The 14,919-nt window shown below is 37.9% G+C and overlaps 1 protein-coding gene and 1 non-coding gene across 12 annotated transcripts in view; both read right to left on the bottom strand.

Annotated features, from left to right (window-relative positions):
• MYO1B (myosin IB) overlaps positions 1–14,919 on the bottom strand; it is a 181,348-nt gene that overhangs the window by 39,931 nt on the left and 126,498 nt on the right. For 7 of the 11 annotated variants that reach the window (XM_009182647.3, XM_009182648.4, XM_009182652.3 and 4 more), the window contains 5 exons: positions 14,830–14,916; positions 14,165–14,230; positions 5,604–5,609; positions 3,270–3,374; positions 1,488–1,550 (listed from right to left, as the gene is read on the bottom strand). In XM_009182647.3, the coding sequence (XP_009180911.1) occupies positions 1,488–1,550; positions 3,270–3,374; positions 5,604–5,609; positions 14,165–14,230; positions 14,830–14,916 (327 nt within the window). The remainder of the gene's footprint in view (positions 1–1,487; positions 1,551–3,269; positions 3,375–5,603; positions 5,610–14,164; positions 14,231–14,829; positions 14,917–14,919) is intronic. The other 4 variants (XM_003907741.5, XM_021924386.2, XM_021924385.2 and 1 more) reach the window with 1 other exon arrangement.
• On the bottom strand, positions 13,389–13,496 carry LOC116269272. The gene has a single exon (XR_004176752.1). It is a non-coding gene; the product is annotated as a U6 spliceosomal RNA (small nuclear RNA).

Below are 14,919 nucleotides of genomic sequence, written 5' to 3'. Positions count from 1 at the left end.
TTGTTTAATGATGCTGGAAGGAAACATTTCCTTTATATACCCAGGTTCCTATGTGAACATGAACTTCTTCAATCATATTGCAAGGGAATTTTTGGCTGAGATAATCTACTTAAATTAAGTGTATTACCACTGTTCTTTTTCTCCCCTTCTTAAAAGAGAATAATTAAATGCAAGGTTATATTTATCAAGGAAAACATACTAACCAGAAATCTGAAACTTAAGATTCCCATAGCAAATTACCTCCTTCACAAAATGTACCAGGAAAATTTTTAGGAAATTCACTTTTCAGAGCCAAAATCAGAGATCTGAACTGCTTACATGGAATATTAGTGTTCCCATTCAACATTGTTCAGATTTTCTGAAACACAGTTTATTTCTTATTGAAAAATAGTGACGCCTTAGAATATTGTTTTTATGTTCAATTTAATCAGAGAAACAACTTTTAGGAATGTGCTGAATACTGAGGAAAAAAATACTGGCTAATTACATATTTCCCAAAAAGCTTTGTAAAAGATGAGTAGAAAATGATTTGATATTCATTCAGAGCACGTGATCGTATTCCTTAAACACAGCACTCACCTCACTAAACTGGTCTTGCTTACTGCAGGACAATAAAGCTTATACACTGTTTCAAATTACTTATTCAAAATCAGGTATTAGTAATCCCAAGCATAAATTAGTTTCCTGTTTTCCACACACCAAATCAGTCTTCCTACATTTAATTCATTTATAATAAACTACAGAATATGATCTAAAAACAAAAATCTTGGACGCAGAAAGCTTACTCGAAATTATCCAATAATTTTTCACACTTTAAGCCTCTTCGCATACGCACATACTTGGGTCACCTGAAAAATTCCAGGTCCCTGGCCACCTGCAGTCACACATGCAATGCCCTCTGCATGTATGATCTGAATCAATGCTACAGCTGTACTAGAGCCACTTCTGGGGTCCCACTTAACGCAGCTCCAGGGGTCATCCCTTTATGTCTCTTAAACTTAATATAATACCTGCTGAATAGTATGTTAAGAGGTCATCAGAGCTTTGGGAATGAAATGAATATTATGATTTGGCAAAAAACTGGATGGCTGCTCAGAGCCTACTCTGATCAGTACTCACACGCCCAGGAGCCATGGAATAGACCTGGAATCCAACCATACAAGAAAGGCTGGTACCTTTAAGGCCTAGTGTCTGAAGGTCATAAAAGGGTGTTGTGATATGGCCACAGGGGATCCTGGCTAAGTATCAAAACATCCAGCTGTCTATGTATGTGTTCAAGAACTGTGTATGATCTCTTAGGGCTACAATAAAATCTCTAGAACTCTGCAGTTCCTTAACATATATGTGTGTGTGTGTGTGTGTGCGTGTGTATGTGTGTGTGTATAACAGTGAAAATACTAATGCTTAACACTGAGGCACTGAGAACATTTGTAAGGGTGAATTATAGTACTAAAATATTCTTTAGAAAACTGTACCTAAGTACTCACATTTTCTATTAGGTCACAAATGATAGCATTATTGAAGTAGTCAATGTGAGTCCATTCTATATCCTAAAAGACAAAACAGAACAAAATCCAATGACACAAGATGAAGCCACGACACTACCATCCATAAAGCAGACTTTGCCCATCTTATCGTATTTCCCTTCCTCTCTGAATTTATTTTCTTTACAGAATGGGTACTGCAAATGTCACAGGCAGTTCCCAAAACTTTCTCAATGCAGCTGCCTACCACTGACATAATCTGATTGAAGCAAACACCCTTGACCTGTTCTGAGACTGCCTTCCATTCCACTCTCCCATCTGCAGCAATTTCCCATGCACTTCACTGGCCCTGGGCCAAATATTTACTCAACAGGCCCTTGGGTCAATATTACTTTGTGTATGTTTACAATGTTTATAAGGAAATAAGTTAGAACTTGATCCCAAGAATTTAAGGCCTAGATTCTTCTGTTCTGAATCTGTAATCATAAGGAAAAAAATTAATTTTAGAGTCAGTCTTGTGTTTTAGGGAAGTTAACTCTTTCAAGTGCTAAAAAAAGGCCAGCTCTACCACAAAGTGTTTTCAACATAAGGAAAGACATGAAAACCTATCCACTGGTTCTAACACTGGCTACAAAGCCAAATCCGTAAAGCCAAATGTAATCTTTCTGTGTCTACTTACATTCTGTCTATAAATGTAAACATTTATTTGTCTTCTATTCATAAAGCAAGCTAGGAATCTTTCTATATATTCTTAGAAGTGTTTTAAACGATCTGTACAAACTGTTTTAAGTTACCCATCAAAGTTTGGGCATTCTCTTCATGATGAGAAGACAGGAAAAGAATGAATCGTGCTTTTAGAATATTTATGTTACCAAAAGGTGCCAGACAAGTATAAAACATTTCTGAAGCATAATGAGTATTCTAAAAAATAAAGATGAAATATTTATGATTTAGCTTTCGAGTAAATGGGTTGTTTTACTAAGTCACTGGGGATAACAATCACATTAGAAAAATCTATATGGAAAGAAAGATAAAAGAGAATTCAGTGTCCTTAATGGCTTTAAATGATACTAAGAAAATAAAGGAAAACAGGTAATATCATTACTAAAATATTAAGGCAAATAAACAAAAAAGGAAATAAAAATATAAACATAACAATTCCTCCCTTTTATTTTTTTAAATAACTAATTTTATACCTGGAAAAAGACTGGCTATTTTTAAAAATAATAGGATGAAAAGCAAATATATATTTTTAAATTAATGATGAAAAGACTCTGCAAACACTACTTCTGGTTATTTTAAGATTACATTAAATGAGACAATCCATACATGGCACTTAATACCTGCTATGTAGTGAGCGCTCAATAACTATTACCTATTTTTACTATAAATTTGAATACTCAATACTTTTTGATATTGAAAAAAGTCTCAAAATATTTTCAAATCTACTTACAGTGATACTGACTTTTTTTGGTATACAGTTCTCTAAGTTTTGGCAAATGTGTAATGTCAAGTAACCACCACCATAATCCGTCCCCAAAATTCCCTCGTGCTGTCTCTTTGCAGCCACAACCCTCTCACGACTCCTATCTCCTGGCAACCCCTGACTCTATAGCGTTTTATAGGCAATTAGTCTCTATAGCTTTGCCTCTTCTAGATTGACAGATGGAATCATACAGTTTGTAGCCTTTTGAATATGGCTTCTTGTTTAGGCTATCTTCTGAATTAGAATTTATATTATGAGTAAAAAAGGACCAACACTTTAAAAAAGCATTTCAACATTACCTCCCGTATATACTCCTCCTGCTCTTCTTTAAGTGTAAGTTCAATGAAGATTTGTTGCAGCTTTTCATTACAATAATTAATAATGAACTGCTCAAAGCTGTTGTCCTGTATGGAGAAAATGAAAAAAAGCCTTATAAACCATGCCACTAGCTCTTCCAAAACAATGACACTCAGACATCTCAATCCATGAGAAATGCCACACATGATCTCTCAGATTTAACTGCAGCCCAGCACACGGCTCCTAGGACAGACGCTTGCCCATTGCAGGTACTTGAGGAGTGGGTCATGAGTAAGTGATGAATGAAGTATACACAAATGATGCAATATTTGAAGGATGAAGATTTTTAGTTGACAGAGAAGCACCCCAAACAGAGAAGCTAGAAACAATCTCACTTCCTTTGCTGAAAGTTCAGCAAAGACACAGTGAGCTCCACAATCTCTGTCACCAAGTTCTGAATCTTCCATTCTCAGGTGAAACTTCAGAGCTTAAGGAAGTCCTCCTGAACTGACCTCTTACTGTCCCCATCCAGAGACAGATCCCTCACTCTGACTCTTACATCCTAACCCTTTTTATAGATTATGTTATATGAACATGTGTGTATGTGTAACTGTACACATGTACAGATAACTTCACATACATCTGCCTCACTAGCCTGTACACTCTTACGGGCGAGGGCTGACCATGCTCTCTTGTTCACTGTATTCCTACTCCTTACATAGCACCTCACACCTAGCAAGTTCTCAATATGTACTGGCTGAGTGAATGAACAAATGAAGTTCCTTCCAAATGGAGACCCAAAGATTAAAACATCTCCCTGACAAGAAACAATCCCTCTCTGTAGAAGGCCCACACCCCTGATCACTCTTACAAGTCTCAGCAGCCTCTCCTTCATATTAATCTCTTATGATTTCACTGACAGAAGCTTTATGTCTAAATCATTTCTGAACAATCTGCAGGGCTTAATGTATTGCTGTACATCCTGAGGGCACCAAATGAATAAATTTATCAAGAACCACATCATCCAGGAAGAAGTAGATCTGACACTAAAACTTGTTGTTTTCACCTCTATTTTTCTTTACTGCCCAAAGATGGTGGCAGTGGGAGCAAGCGATAGTATGTCTCCACCATTGGTAAAATGGACTCTTCTCCCACAGTGGTGGCCAGTCCTGGTCTAATGAGCAAGGAGAGCCCACATGTAATGGTGTGGCCAAAGCTCACTGCTCCTTGTGAACAGGCACAGCCACCGGCCTTCAAATCCCTCCACATATGATAGAAGTGAAAAAGTCAGAGTCTTCTGAAAGTTGATCTTTAAAAATCAATTTTGGTCCTACTTAGGAAAACTTAAAAATGATACTTATGCTACAGCATCTAACTACATTCTTTCCTGGAAGTCAGCTAGGAATTTCTAATCACCAGTGATGCAGTGATCAGAGGAAATTTTAAACTCGAAGTCATAAATAACACATGTGAATATACTATCAGTGACTTATCTTGTTAATGCTAAACTTAGTCAAGGATGAAAGTTTGTTTGTTTTATGTCTTGAAGGGTCTTACTAAAGGGCAAACATTTAAAAGGGTCTTACTAAAGGGCAAACATTTATTTTCAACACTTTTGACAAATATAGTCAGATACAAAGGGTACTTCTCAGTCCTCATTTTCACACAAATTTTTAAAAACCCTGTGCTCAAATTCACAGAGTTAACAATTTCAATTAGAAACTGAAGTTGGTCTAGTGTAGATGCCTTATTATTATTTACTCAGCATAAAGGCATTCCATATATCATAAAGTCTCAATTGCTTTGCTAACGTATGTCCTTATATGATGCAACTATAAATAAAACCTATAAGTAAAAGTAAAATATTAATAACATAATAAGTAAAAAATTAATAAGAGCAGATCTTTGATTTTTTTTTAGACAACAGTCTCACGGAACAAATCTGTTATTTGGCAAGTCTGTGCCCATGGAGCTATTTCAACCCAATTATGCTAAATCATCAAACAGCAAATAATGAAAAGGAAAGGAAAGCACTAGTGTCCTCAGACACATTGTGTGGCTATGAACAGCTCAAAGTACACTTCTAAAACAGGACTATGAAACACACATAAGCAGATTAGAAACCAGAGGCAAAGCTTCACAATTACAAAACAATTTAAGGATTAAATTACAACTAAATTAAATTTGCCCATAACCTTTAAAAACTCCTGTATGGATTCTGTATTTTATATCCACACGGTTATTCAACAACCACTTACTGCAAAACTCACACAGCTAGAGAAGCTATTAACACAGGAGCATGCAACAGACCAGCACTGCAAACAGGTCATACTTACTGCATTCTGGTGCAAAAAGGGACAAATTACACAAAATGCAGTCAGTTCTCAATTAGCAATAAACTTCTAAAAGTGAGCACGTATTGACAGTTATTCATGGTTACAAATGATGGCTTTTACCATTCAGGCTGTATTTTTGATGGGTGTAAAACTTTGGCTCATGACCCATATCCAGTCAATTCAAAAGACAGGACCACAATACCTTCCTGTGGTGTCTGAACTGTGGTTTGCTAGGGGAGAGTTCTTCAGGATAAAAATGGTTTGACCGAAATAATGATAAATCATGTAACTTGCCTGAAGCTTTAAGCCTTCAAAATCCAATGCTTCTAATTATAAATTATCAGGAAAAAGAAAACATGTATGACATGTATCCAAGGTCCACATCCACCCAAAGAGTCAGGGGCAGCGGTGGTTGGTGGATCGCCGAACAGGGAAGAGACCCATCAAGATCCAAAAGTAACTCCCCTTTCCCACCCCAGTGACACATCCCTGTGTAGTACTGTGCTGAGGCTCCTTTTCAAAAACCAACAAGGAGAGAGTATTCTCCTGGAGATGCCCTAATAACAAAAACTTGCCTGTCTGACCTTACCCTAAAGCTAAAAAAACACCCCCCACTCCCGCGAAAAAAAACCCCGAACAAAAATAGAATAGCACAATCACCGATGTAGAAATTAACTTACTTCCCCACAGAAATCAGCATCTATTGCAAACACACATCCAAGTCTCCAAAATACATCATGGGTCACCCAGATGACCATTACTGCTCAAAGTGAAGGCTAAAGACACACACCTCTCCTGTGATCTAAGCTGAAGTTGATGGCACTGTTCAAATGTGGAGGAAAATGGGACTTCACATATGATTAAAAACTTGCAAAAATTTAAGGAATAATCAATAATCTGCAGAAAATTAACGAATAGCCTGGTAGCAGTTCATAGAACTCCAACTTGTATATGTCTAACATATTTCTCCATTAATACGAGTATTAAATTAATACCTGGTTTTCAACCTGGGCCCTCTCTCCTTCATAAAATAGCGAAACTGACACTAGAAACCACCAGATGAATATGAAGGCCCCAAAGCAACTTTATATTCACAGACTTTTTTGGTTTGTCAAGAACTGTGTGAATAGCCAGCAATCCCTGAGCCAGGCCCTCTCCCATGTGTCAGGCTCATGAATCAAAGCCTCCAGAAGAGGAAGTGGGCAGGAACTTGCCCCAGGAATGACTCATCTCCTCTCTCCAGTTTTCCACCCATGCTCCAAGCATGCAATTTTTCTCTACTGTCTTACCCACATTTATCTCTGAAGACTAAGGAATAAAACTAAAACTTAGAAACATCTTCAAACAAGTACCTTCTGGGCTTTCCATTACATAACCTCCCTAAATGAAGCTGAGGCTGCTTCAGAGAACAAAGGCAAAACAGCAAGGTGTCTGTTCTCTGCTATTTCACGCTATAGTTACCAACTATAGATTGGGATAGTGAGCACTTACTTTGTTTAGAAGTATATAATATAACCAAATTTTAAACGCTGGGGCTTCTTTTAAGAATTCTAGACTTTCAGTTCATCCTTTCAACATCAAAACAAACAAACAACAACAACAAAAAACAAAACCCAGGAAATCATATTCCCAGTCGGTTCATAACTAGTTTATACTCACAAGTATCAATCATAAACTCTCCAATATACATTATTTAAGATGTATCAAAAATACTAGCCACTTTGTATATTCTCCTTAGCAACACAGGAGGCTGATGATATTTTATACTCTTTAAGGAAGACAGATATTTTTAAAACTCTTAGGCTCTTTAAAAACAATAAATATTGAAAGGAAGACAGTAAATAGAAGGGGCAGCTCTGTCCCTCTGTATTTGGGACACAGAAATGGGAAGGAGTCTGCGGGTGAATATAATGTATTAGAAACAGTGAGTAGTCCAAACACAAAGACCATGATTTATCTGAGCAAAAAAAATACTGTTAATTACATATTAGTGTTTCTTATAGTTCAGCACTTTCATTTGAGGTCAGATTTTGAATATAACATGCTGGCTTGGGGGTTTCTATATTTTTACATCCGGTAAGTCTCCTGCATAATAAATGAGTCAATACCTTTAATAAAAGTTATAGGATTTTGAGTGTATATCACTATTTTAGGGAAGTTGAGCTATATTATTGCTACAAAATATGCTGCTGGTCCTTGCAAAGATTTATTTGGTGTTAAAGCCTTTGACAGCTTCTGATTATAATGCTGTTCCTACAGGAAAATATAATGCACTTAACCACAGTCCATTTTTAAATATCTCAGTGTCAAGAAATAGGTTCCAAAACAAGAACTGCTTTTCTTAGAATGTATTAAAAAATCCTCAAAATATAGGAGAAAACCATTTAATATGAAATAGTCTCCTTTTTAGACATTTACAAAATTGAATGACTAGCTAAAGGTTTAGAAAATTTCCCTTAACATTTTTTCTTCCAGGTATATACTAAAAAACAGCAAATTTTAAGAAAAACGACGTTACAGTGCTCTTTTTTTTTTTCTGAGACGGAGTCTCGCTCTGTCGCCCAGGCTGGAGTGCAGTGGCCAGATCTCAGCTCACTGCAAGCTCCACCTCCCGGGTTTACGCCATCCTCCTGCCTCAGCCTCCCGAGTAGCGGGGACTACAGGCGCCCGCCACCTCGCCCGGCTAGTTTTTTGTATTTTTTAGTAGAGACGGGGTTTCACCGTGTTAGCCAGGATGGTCTCGATCTCCTGATCTCGTGATCCGCCCGTCTCGGCCTCCCAAAGTGCTGGGATTACAGGCTTGAGCCACCGCACCCGGCCAGTTTGGGCATTCTTATAACTGAAAAGATGGTCTGTGATTTCTGAGAAATATTTACAGCATATCTATAAAAGATACACTATAAGACTTTGATTCACGAGACTGACACATGGGGATGGGTGCCCAGCTCTGGAATTCAGGGATTGCTGGCTATTCACACAGTTTGATCTATCGATCATCATGTATCATCATCATCCATCCATCATCCATCATCATAAAAATATCCATCCATTATCCATCATCTTTAACAACATGTGGTTGTCATCACTTTCCTTTCTAAATCTACTTTAAATTGTTTCCTTCCTCTTCAATTATAAGCTTTCTAGCATAAGAAGGACCAAATGAAGGCAAGAAACTAGAGTAGAAGGTGCTGACCACAGTCAGAATTTCTTTCAAAAACAATTTAGAAAACAAATCTTATAATCATGAGGTGAACCTACTAGGCAACAATGACTGCTGCCCATGTATTAGATTTTTTTATTTGAAATAATCATTGCATCTAGCCTATCATACTCTTACCATATATGGGTCCCTTTCAGTGAGGTTTATGAGGGCAAGATAAATAAGGAGTCCATAATTGAAAGTAATTAGCACTTTGCCTGTGTTAAACTAGCTCCACTGAATGAAAGGTGAAATAATCAGCTACTACTGCCTGCTTTGGTCTACAGAACACTAATGACCAATCAGATTTTCCTAGTAAAATATCTGCCAGTTTTGGCCGGGCGCGGTGGCTCAAGCCTGTAATCCCAGCACTTTGGGAGGCCGAGACGGGCGGATCACGAGGTCAGGAGATCGAGACCATCCTGGCTAACACGGTGAAACCCCGTCTCTACTAAAAAATACAAAAAACTAGCCGGGTGAGGCGGCGGGCGCCTGTAGTCCCAGCTACTCGGGAGGCTGAGGCAGGAGAATGGCGTAAACCCAGGAGGCGGAGCTTGCAGTGAGCTGAGATCCGGCCACTGCACTCCAGCCTGGGCGATAGAGTGAGACTCCGTCTCAAAAAAAAAAAAAAAAAAAAAAAAAATTTCTGCCAGTTTTAATACCTGTCAGATAAGTATGTAGAAAACGAGCTGAAATCAATGTAGATTGCTCAACTTACTTTTTAACTTAGCATCCTTTAAAAAAAAAAAAAAGAATAGCAGTTCTTTTATGGATATGCTATAAATATTGCTCAGAAATCACAGACGGTCTTTTCAGTTATAAGAATGTCCAAACATAAATGTGTGGAATTGGAGTATTTGCATTATAATTTTCTTCCTTTGGGAAGTTGGTCTTCTGTTCTACCAGGGTGTACAGCTAGATTTTTTTTCCTCTATGAATTTTAATTCACTTCACCTTATTTTTGGTATCATTGTTCCACTGATCTGTTTTCCAGATTGACATTGGATCACATGTGGCCAGCCAGGCAGCACTTCCAGCTGGTACTGGAATGTTTTGCAGTCAAATCCATGTGTCATCAACCCATGGTTTAATGCATCAGTTTCCCTCTTCCGTTTTAGAGACAGACCACAGAGAATGAAAGGTTTCCACCAGCTCAGCTAAAAAAGGCATTTTCATGGGAACTGTGGGGCCATGGGACAATTAGATGCATTTTTTAAAAAAAAGTCTCTCTCTTTACTGTCCAGTTTTTAAAGAGATGCCCAGGGTATTCTAAAAGGCAGAACTCTTAATTCCTACAGTCAACTGAAGAACAACAAAACAAAGAAAAAAATAAATGTTATTTATACTCCAGCAGTTTCTTTTCACTTGGGTGGAAAATATCACAGAAATTTTCATTTTTGCCTTGATGTGGATCTGAGTCTTCTTCCATACTCTGTCTGACCCCTTGTACTTCAACTTGTGGTACTTTTAAGTTCTTAATTTTCTTGATTTCCTAATACTCTGAGCTTCCTGATGTCTCCATGTGTTCTAACATCACTAAGAATCCAGAAACATATAGGCTGTCATCTGGGAATGTATGTGAGTAACTTATTAAACGAAGAAAAAAAACTTCTGTAACTCTGTATTAAAAAGCAGGTGAAAGTACCTAAAAATCACCAACCAAATCTCTAATCTAACCTCCCCACAAGTAAATTTATTTTAAAAAAGTTATTAAAAATCAAAACTGAAGATTAATCTGAGAGGGCTTAGAAAGGAAAATGGAGGGAACAATTAAATATAATGAAAAACGAATCTTGATTCTCTCAAGGAACTGGGGGGAAAAAAAGAAAAAGTATTTACTGCATGGAGAAGGAAAGTTAACTTTTTATAATTTGATGGCTATTATAAGATTTGCTATAGACATATAACTGATTGGATTTGGCCTTGGCTGAAAGTTCTATTTAAATGGAGTGAAAACCGCCTCCCAGGTTCAAGCGATTTTCCTGCCTCAGCCTCCCAAGTAGCTGGGACTACACGCACAAGCCACCATGCCCAGCTAATTTTGTATTTTTAGTAGAGACAGGGTTTCACCGCGCTGGCGTCCCAAAATGCTGGGATTACAGGCATGAGCCACCGCGCCCAGATGAACAGTAGGTGAGGCCCATTGTTTTACAAGGGTGTTCCATACAGTGGCCAAGCAGCACGAACACCACATGCTTGGAATTTGCAGTTTACTCCAGAGATTTCTGTCTAATAGAGCATTTGATCTCAACCTTGAGTGCACACTGGAATCACCTCAGAGCTTTAAAAATACTGCTGCTGGGGCCCCATCTCCAGAGATTGATATAATTGCTCTGGGTACAGCCTAGACATCTGAATTTGCAAAAGCTCCCCAGGTGATGCCAATGCACAGCTCTCTGAGAACCACTGAAATAGAGTAATCCTCTGAAGAAAGGAAGAATATTTAGAAATATAATGCAGGCAGCCAGGCGGGTGCGGTGGCTCATGCCTGTGATCCCTGCACTTTGGGAGGCTGAGGTGGGTGGATCACAAGGTCAAAAGACAGAGACCAGCCTGGCCAACATGGTGAAACCCTGTCTCTACTGAAAATACAAAAATTAGCTGGGCGTGGTGTTGCAGGAAAATCACTTGAACCCGGGAGGCAGAGGTTGTAGTGAGCCGAGACTGCGCCACTGCACTCCAGCCTGGTGACAGAGCAAGACTCCATCACCATAAAATAAAAAAAAAAAAAAAAAAAAAAGGAAATATAACGTAGGCATTTTCATAAACTGAAGTTAAGTCTAGTTGAAACGGTGTTGAGAAAAATGATGGTATAACTTGCAGAAGGAGGACACATTCAGCAAGACAGGTATGGAGAGAAACTTGAATTAACCAGAAGTGAAAAATATTCTTGGACTGCTGAAGGGTATAGGGTATTTCACCCAGCACCAAGTTAAAGGATGTTTACACAGGAACATCTGACTTCTGTTCTGATTAGGTCTGCAGCAAACAAACTTTTAAAACATAATATAGTTTCCTGATTAGACTTTTCTACCTGACAGGATGTGTCCTCTGGCAACAAGAGACTCTCAATCTTAGGGCCAAGACTCTTAAAATCCATGCAGACAAGGAATATCTTAGTTACGTTTACTACTGGTATCTGGTAACTCAATAAATGCTTGAGAAATGACTCAAATTGTTTATGAGTTATAACTCAGTTTCCTTTGAGTGTTATAAGCATTTCTTTTCCCAGGGCTAATTAGATCTTAGGACCTACTGGAAGACAAAGTTAACTAGATATCCCATCATAATCTCATTAACCTATTTTTTTAAAGTTTCCATGTGTTGTGACATGATACTAAGCCCTTGCCCGTTAGCTTAAGATCAATAATCTTTTTCTAGCAAAATTAAAACAAAATCAGTTTCTTTGACTTTAGAAATGTCATTGAATGTATCTTCTTAATCTAACTTTCCAGAGAAATCTCTGCTTACCATCTCCCCTGCTCGTGAAACTATTTAAATCTACATCAGCACAGCAATGTGTTAGGTAGTAAGTCCTTTTCCCTGCCAACTGTAAAGAATGACTTTGGCACTCTGCCCATTTAGTGACAGTAACCTGAGGTCTCACTAGAAAGAAATTAATTTTGGCAGTCATTTCTGAGTGTACTCAAGCATTTCTCTTAACTCAGAAACCTCAAATTCTTCCCTTTCTACCAAGGAATTGGTAGCTTTCCTTTGCAGATTCTGCTAAATGGGCAACAATACAAGCAGATGCTGTGTTGAAGAACTCTGTTCTGGGGACCCCATGGGGACAGCCACCAGCACACACACTTCCATCTAGGAAGGCACCCAATGCTGGCCAGGAGCTTGGAGTGATGATGAGGGTGGAGAAATAGGGGAGTCACGAGACTTACCATATTTATTTCTTTCTTACTTCCAGATACTGGGGAACCTGTTACTTTGGGAAGAAAGGTGAGGAAGTGCCCCTGGTCTCAATCTTAGTAAGAAAGAAAAGCAATAAATGAAAATATTGAAAGGGCCTGGAGTTTAGGTGCTGAGTTTGCCACTAAGTAGCTGTATACCCCTGGGGAGTTACTTGACCTGGGGAGCTTTACTGTCTCATCTGTAAAATGGGATTCGTAATAATAACAGCTATATCATGAGGCTGTTTTGAAAAGTAAATCAGACAATACACACACCACTTGCCACAATGCTTACAAAGAGTGGGCCCTCAATTAGTACTTACGATTAACAATTAAATATAGAATACGATTGAGGGAGAACATACTAAGAAAAAGGCATTCGCTAGCAAGGTCTGGTTTAGGTGAAAGGAATGATCTGATGTTTTTTTTCTGTGATTCTGTGACCCTAATTTTCTAGAACATGTAAATTCTTTGGGAACATTCTGGGCAGAGCCTGGTTCCTTAAAGAAATTCACAAATCTTACTTGTGGGGGAGAATTAAGAAATGAGGAGCCTGATCTACTTCTTATTTCCCTGAACCAAACTAAAATGCCACTCCTAAAAGTGAGAATAAATGTTTTAATAGATCCTTAAAACTCTTTCTAAATGTCAAAGTTAGCAAGGGGGCAAAAAGGAAATTCTAACACAAGTACATAATGATTATTTTATTCTCCAAACCACTTTTTTCAGGGGCCATGCTCATCTTCTCTATATCATTCTAATTGTAGGTATATGTGTTGCTCAACCAAGCACAAATGGTTTAAATACTTAATCTGTAACAAGCATAGAATCATTTAAAAAATTCACTATGAGCTTCAGCAACCTCTGCAGCAGAGTTCATTATCATAAGATCACAGTGATGAGACTCAACAAGTCACCTAATCCAAACCCTCTTTCCCTGAGTCTCACAGATGAAATGACCAGCCCTGGCCAGGCCAGAACCTGTGTCCAGCCCTCCTGTGGCTTTCTTTATGGCACCAACCTGCCACACTTTCTAAACAACACACAAACGGCCACAGCCATACTCATGTAGCTTGCTGGAAGCCTCACAGTTAGAAATCTAAATACGCAATTTCAAGTCAGGTACTAATACAAGTTCTTTTTAAGCAGCCCTGTCTCAAAAATGCTGGCTCTCAGCATACACACAACACAAACACACACACACACACACACACACACACACTCTCTCTCTCTCTCTCTCTCTCTCTCTCTCTGGCACACATGCAGGAATACACGACCAAATGTTGTTACATCTACACAAAGATTACTTGGTAGATTCAAAGTGATAGTGTGTTGCATCTACACAAAGATGATTCGTAGATTCAAAGTTACAGTTACTTATAATGTCTATATAACACAAGATTTAATTTCTAACCATTCCACTTTACTAAAGACATTACAAAAAAATTTTTAAATCTTACCTCAAAAATCTCAAAGCCATAAATGTCCAAAACACCCATGACCTTCTTTCTCACTTTTGTTTGTGCCTTAAAAAAGTTTCAAATTAAAGGGTTAATTAAGGCATGAAATATAACACTACAAGCATCCAAGGAACACAGATACATATTACAAGTTAATCATGTTTCTTAAGTAAGAAAATAACTGTAATTTAGCTGTTTTTTAAAAAAACTTATGAGATGGGGCATTGCTATAGAACTTTTAGAAATTTTAATAATAGGTGATATATTTAAAGAAGGCATTAGTGGTGCCTTTTGAAATCACCTAGTCCAACACCTTCATTTTAATAATGAATAGATTAAGATCTAGTGAAGTAAAATGACCTTTTCAGTGAAGTGTGTACAACTAGCTAGCAGGTGAGCCAGGCCGGAACCTGTGGCGCCGACCTCCAGAGTAACTCCACAAAGACCATCCGACTATTCACCAGTCAGAAGCAACACACACGGCAAAACAAAATAAACGAAATCCCTGACCAATTTCAATCTTATACATGGTAAACGCTTTTTAAGGAATAATCTTTGTAAGTAGTAATCAATTATTTGATTATAAATTTAAACTTTATTCAACTTAATGTTTATACGGTGAATACCATTTATTACAATAGATTTTGCTCATAGAAATTCTGTACCTTAATGCTTTCATTGATTCGATTTACCAACCACGAAAACAACCTGCTGTAGAGGTTTTTAGCCAGAGCATCACGGGCATAATAAGCCTA

Source organism: Papio anubis, chromosome 10 (assembly GCF_008728515.1).
Source record: "Papio anubis isolate 15944 chromosome 10, Panubis1.0, whole genome shotgun sequence".
NCBI lineage: Eukaryota > Metazoa > Chordata > Mammalia > Primates > Cercopithecidae > Papio > Papio anubis.
Note: the sequence above shows the minus strand (reverse complement) of the source record. Positions and strands in the feature narration are given on the sequence as shown.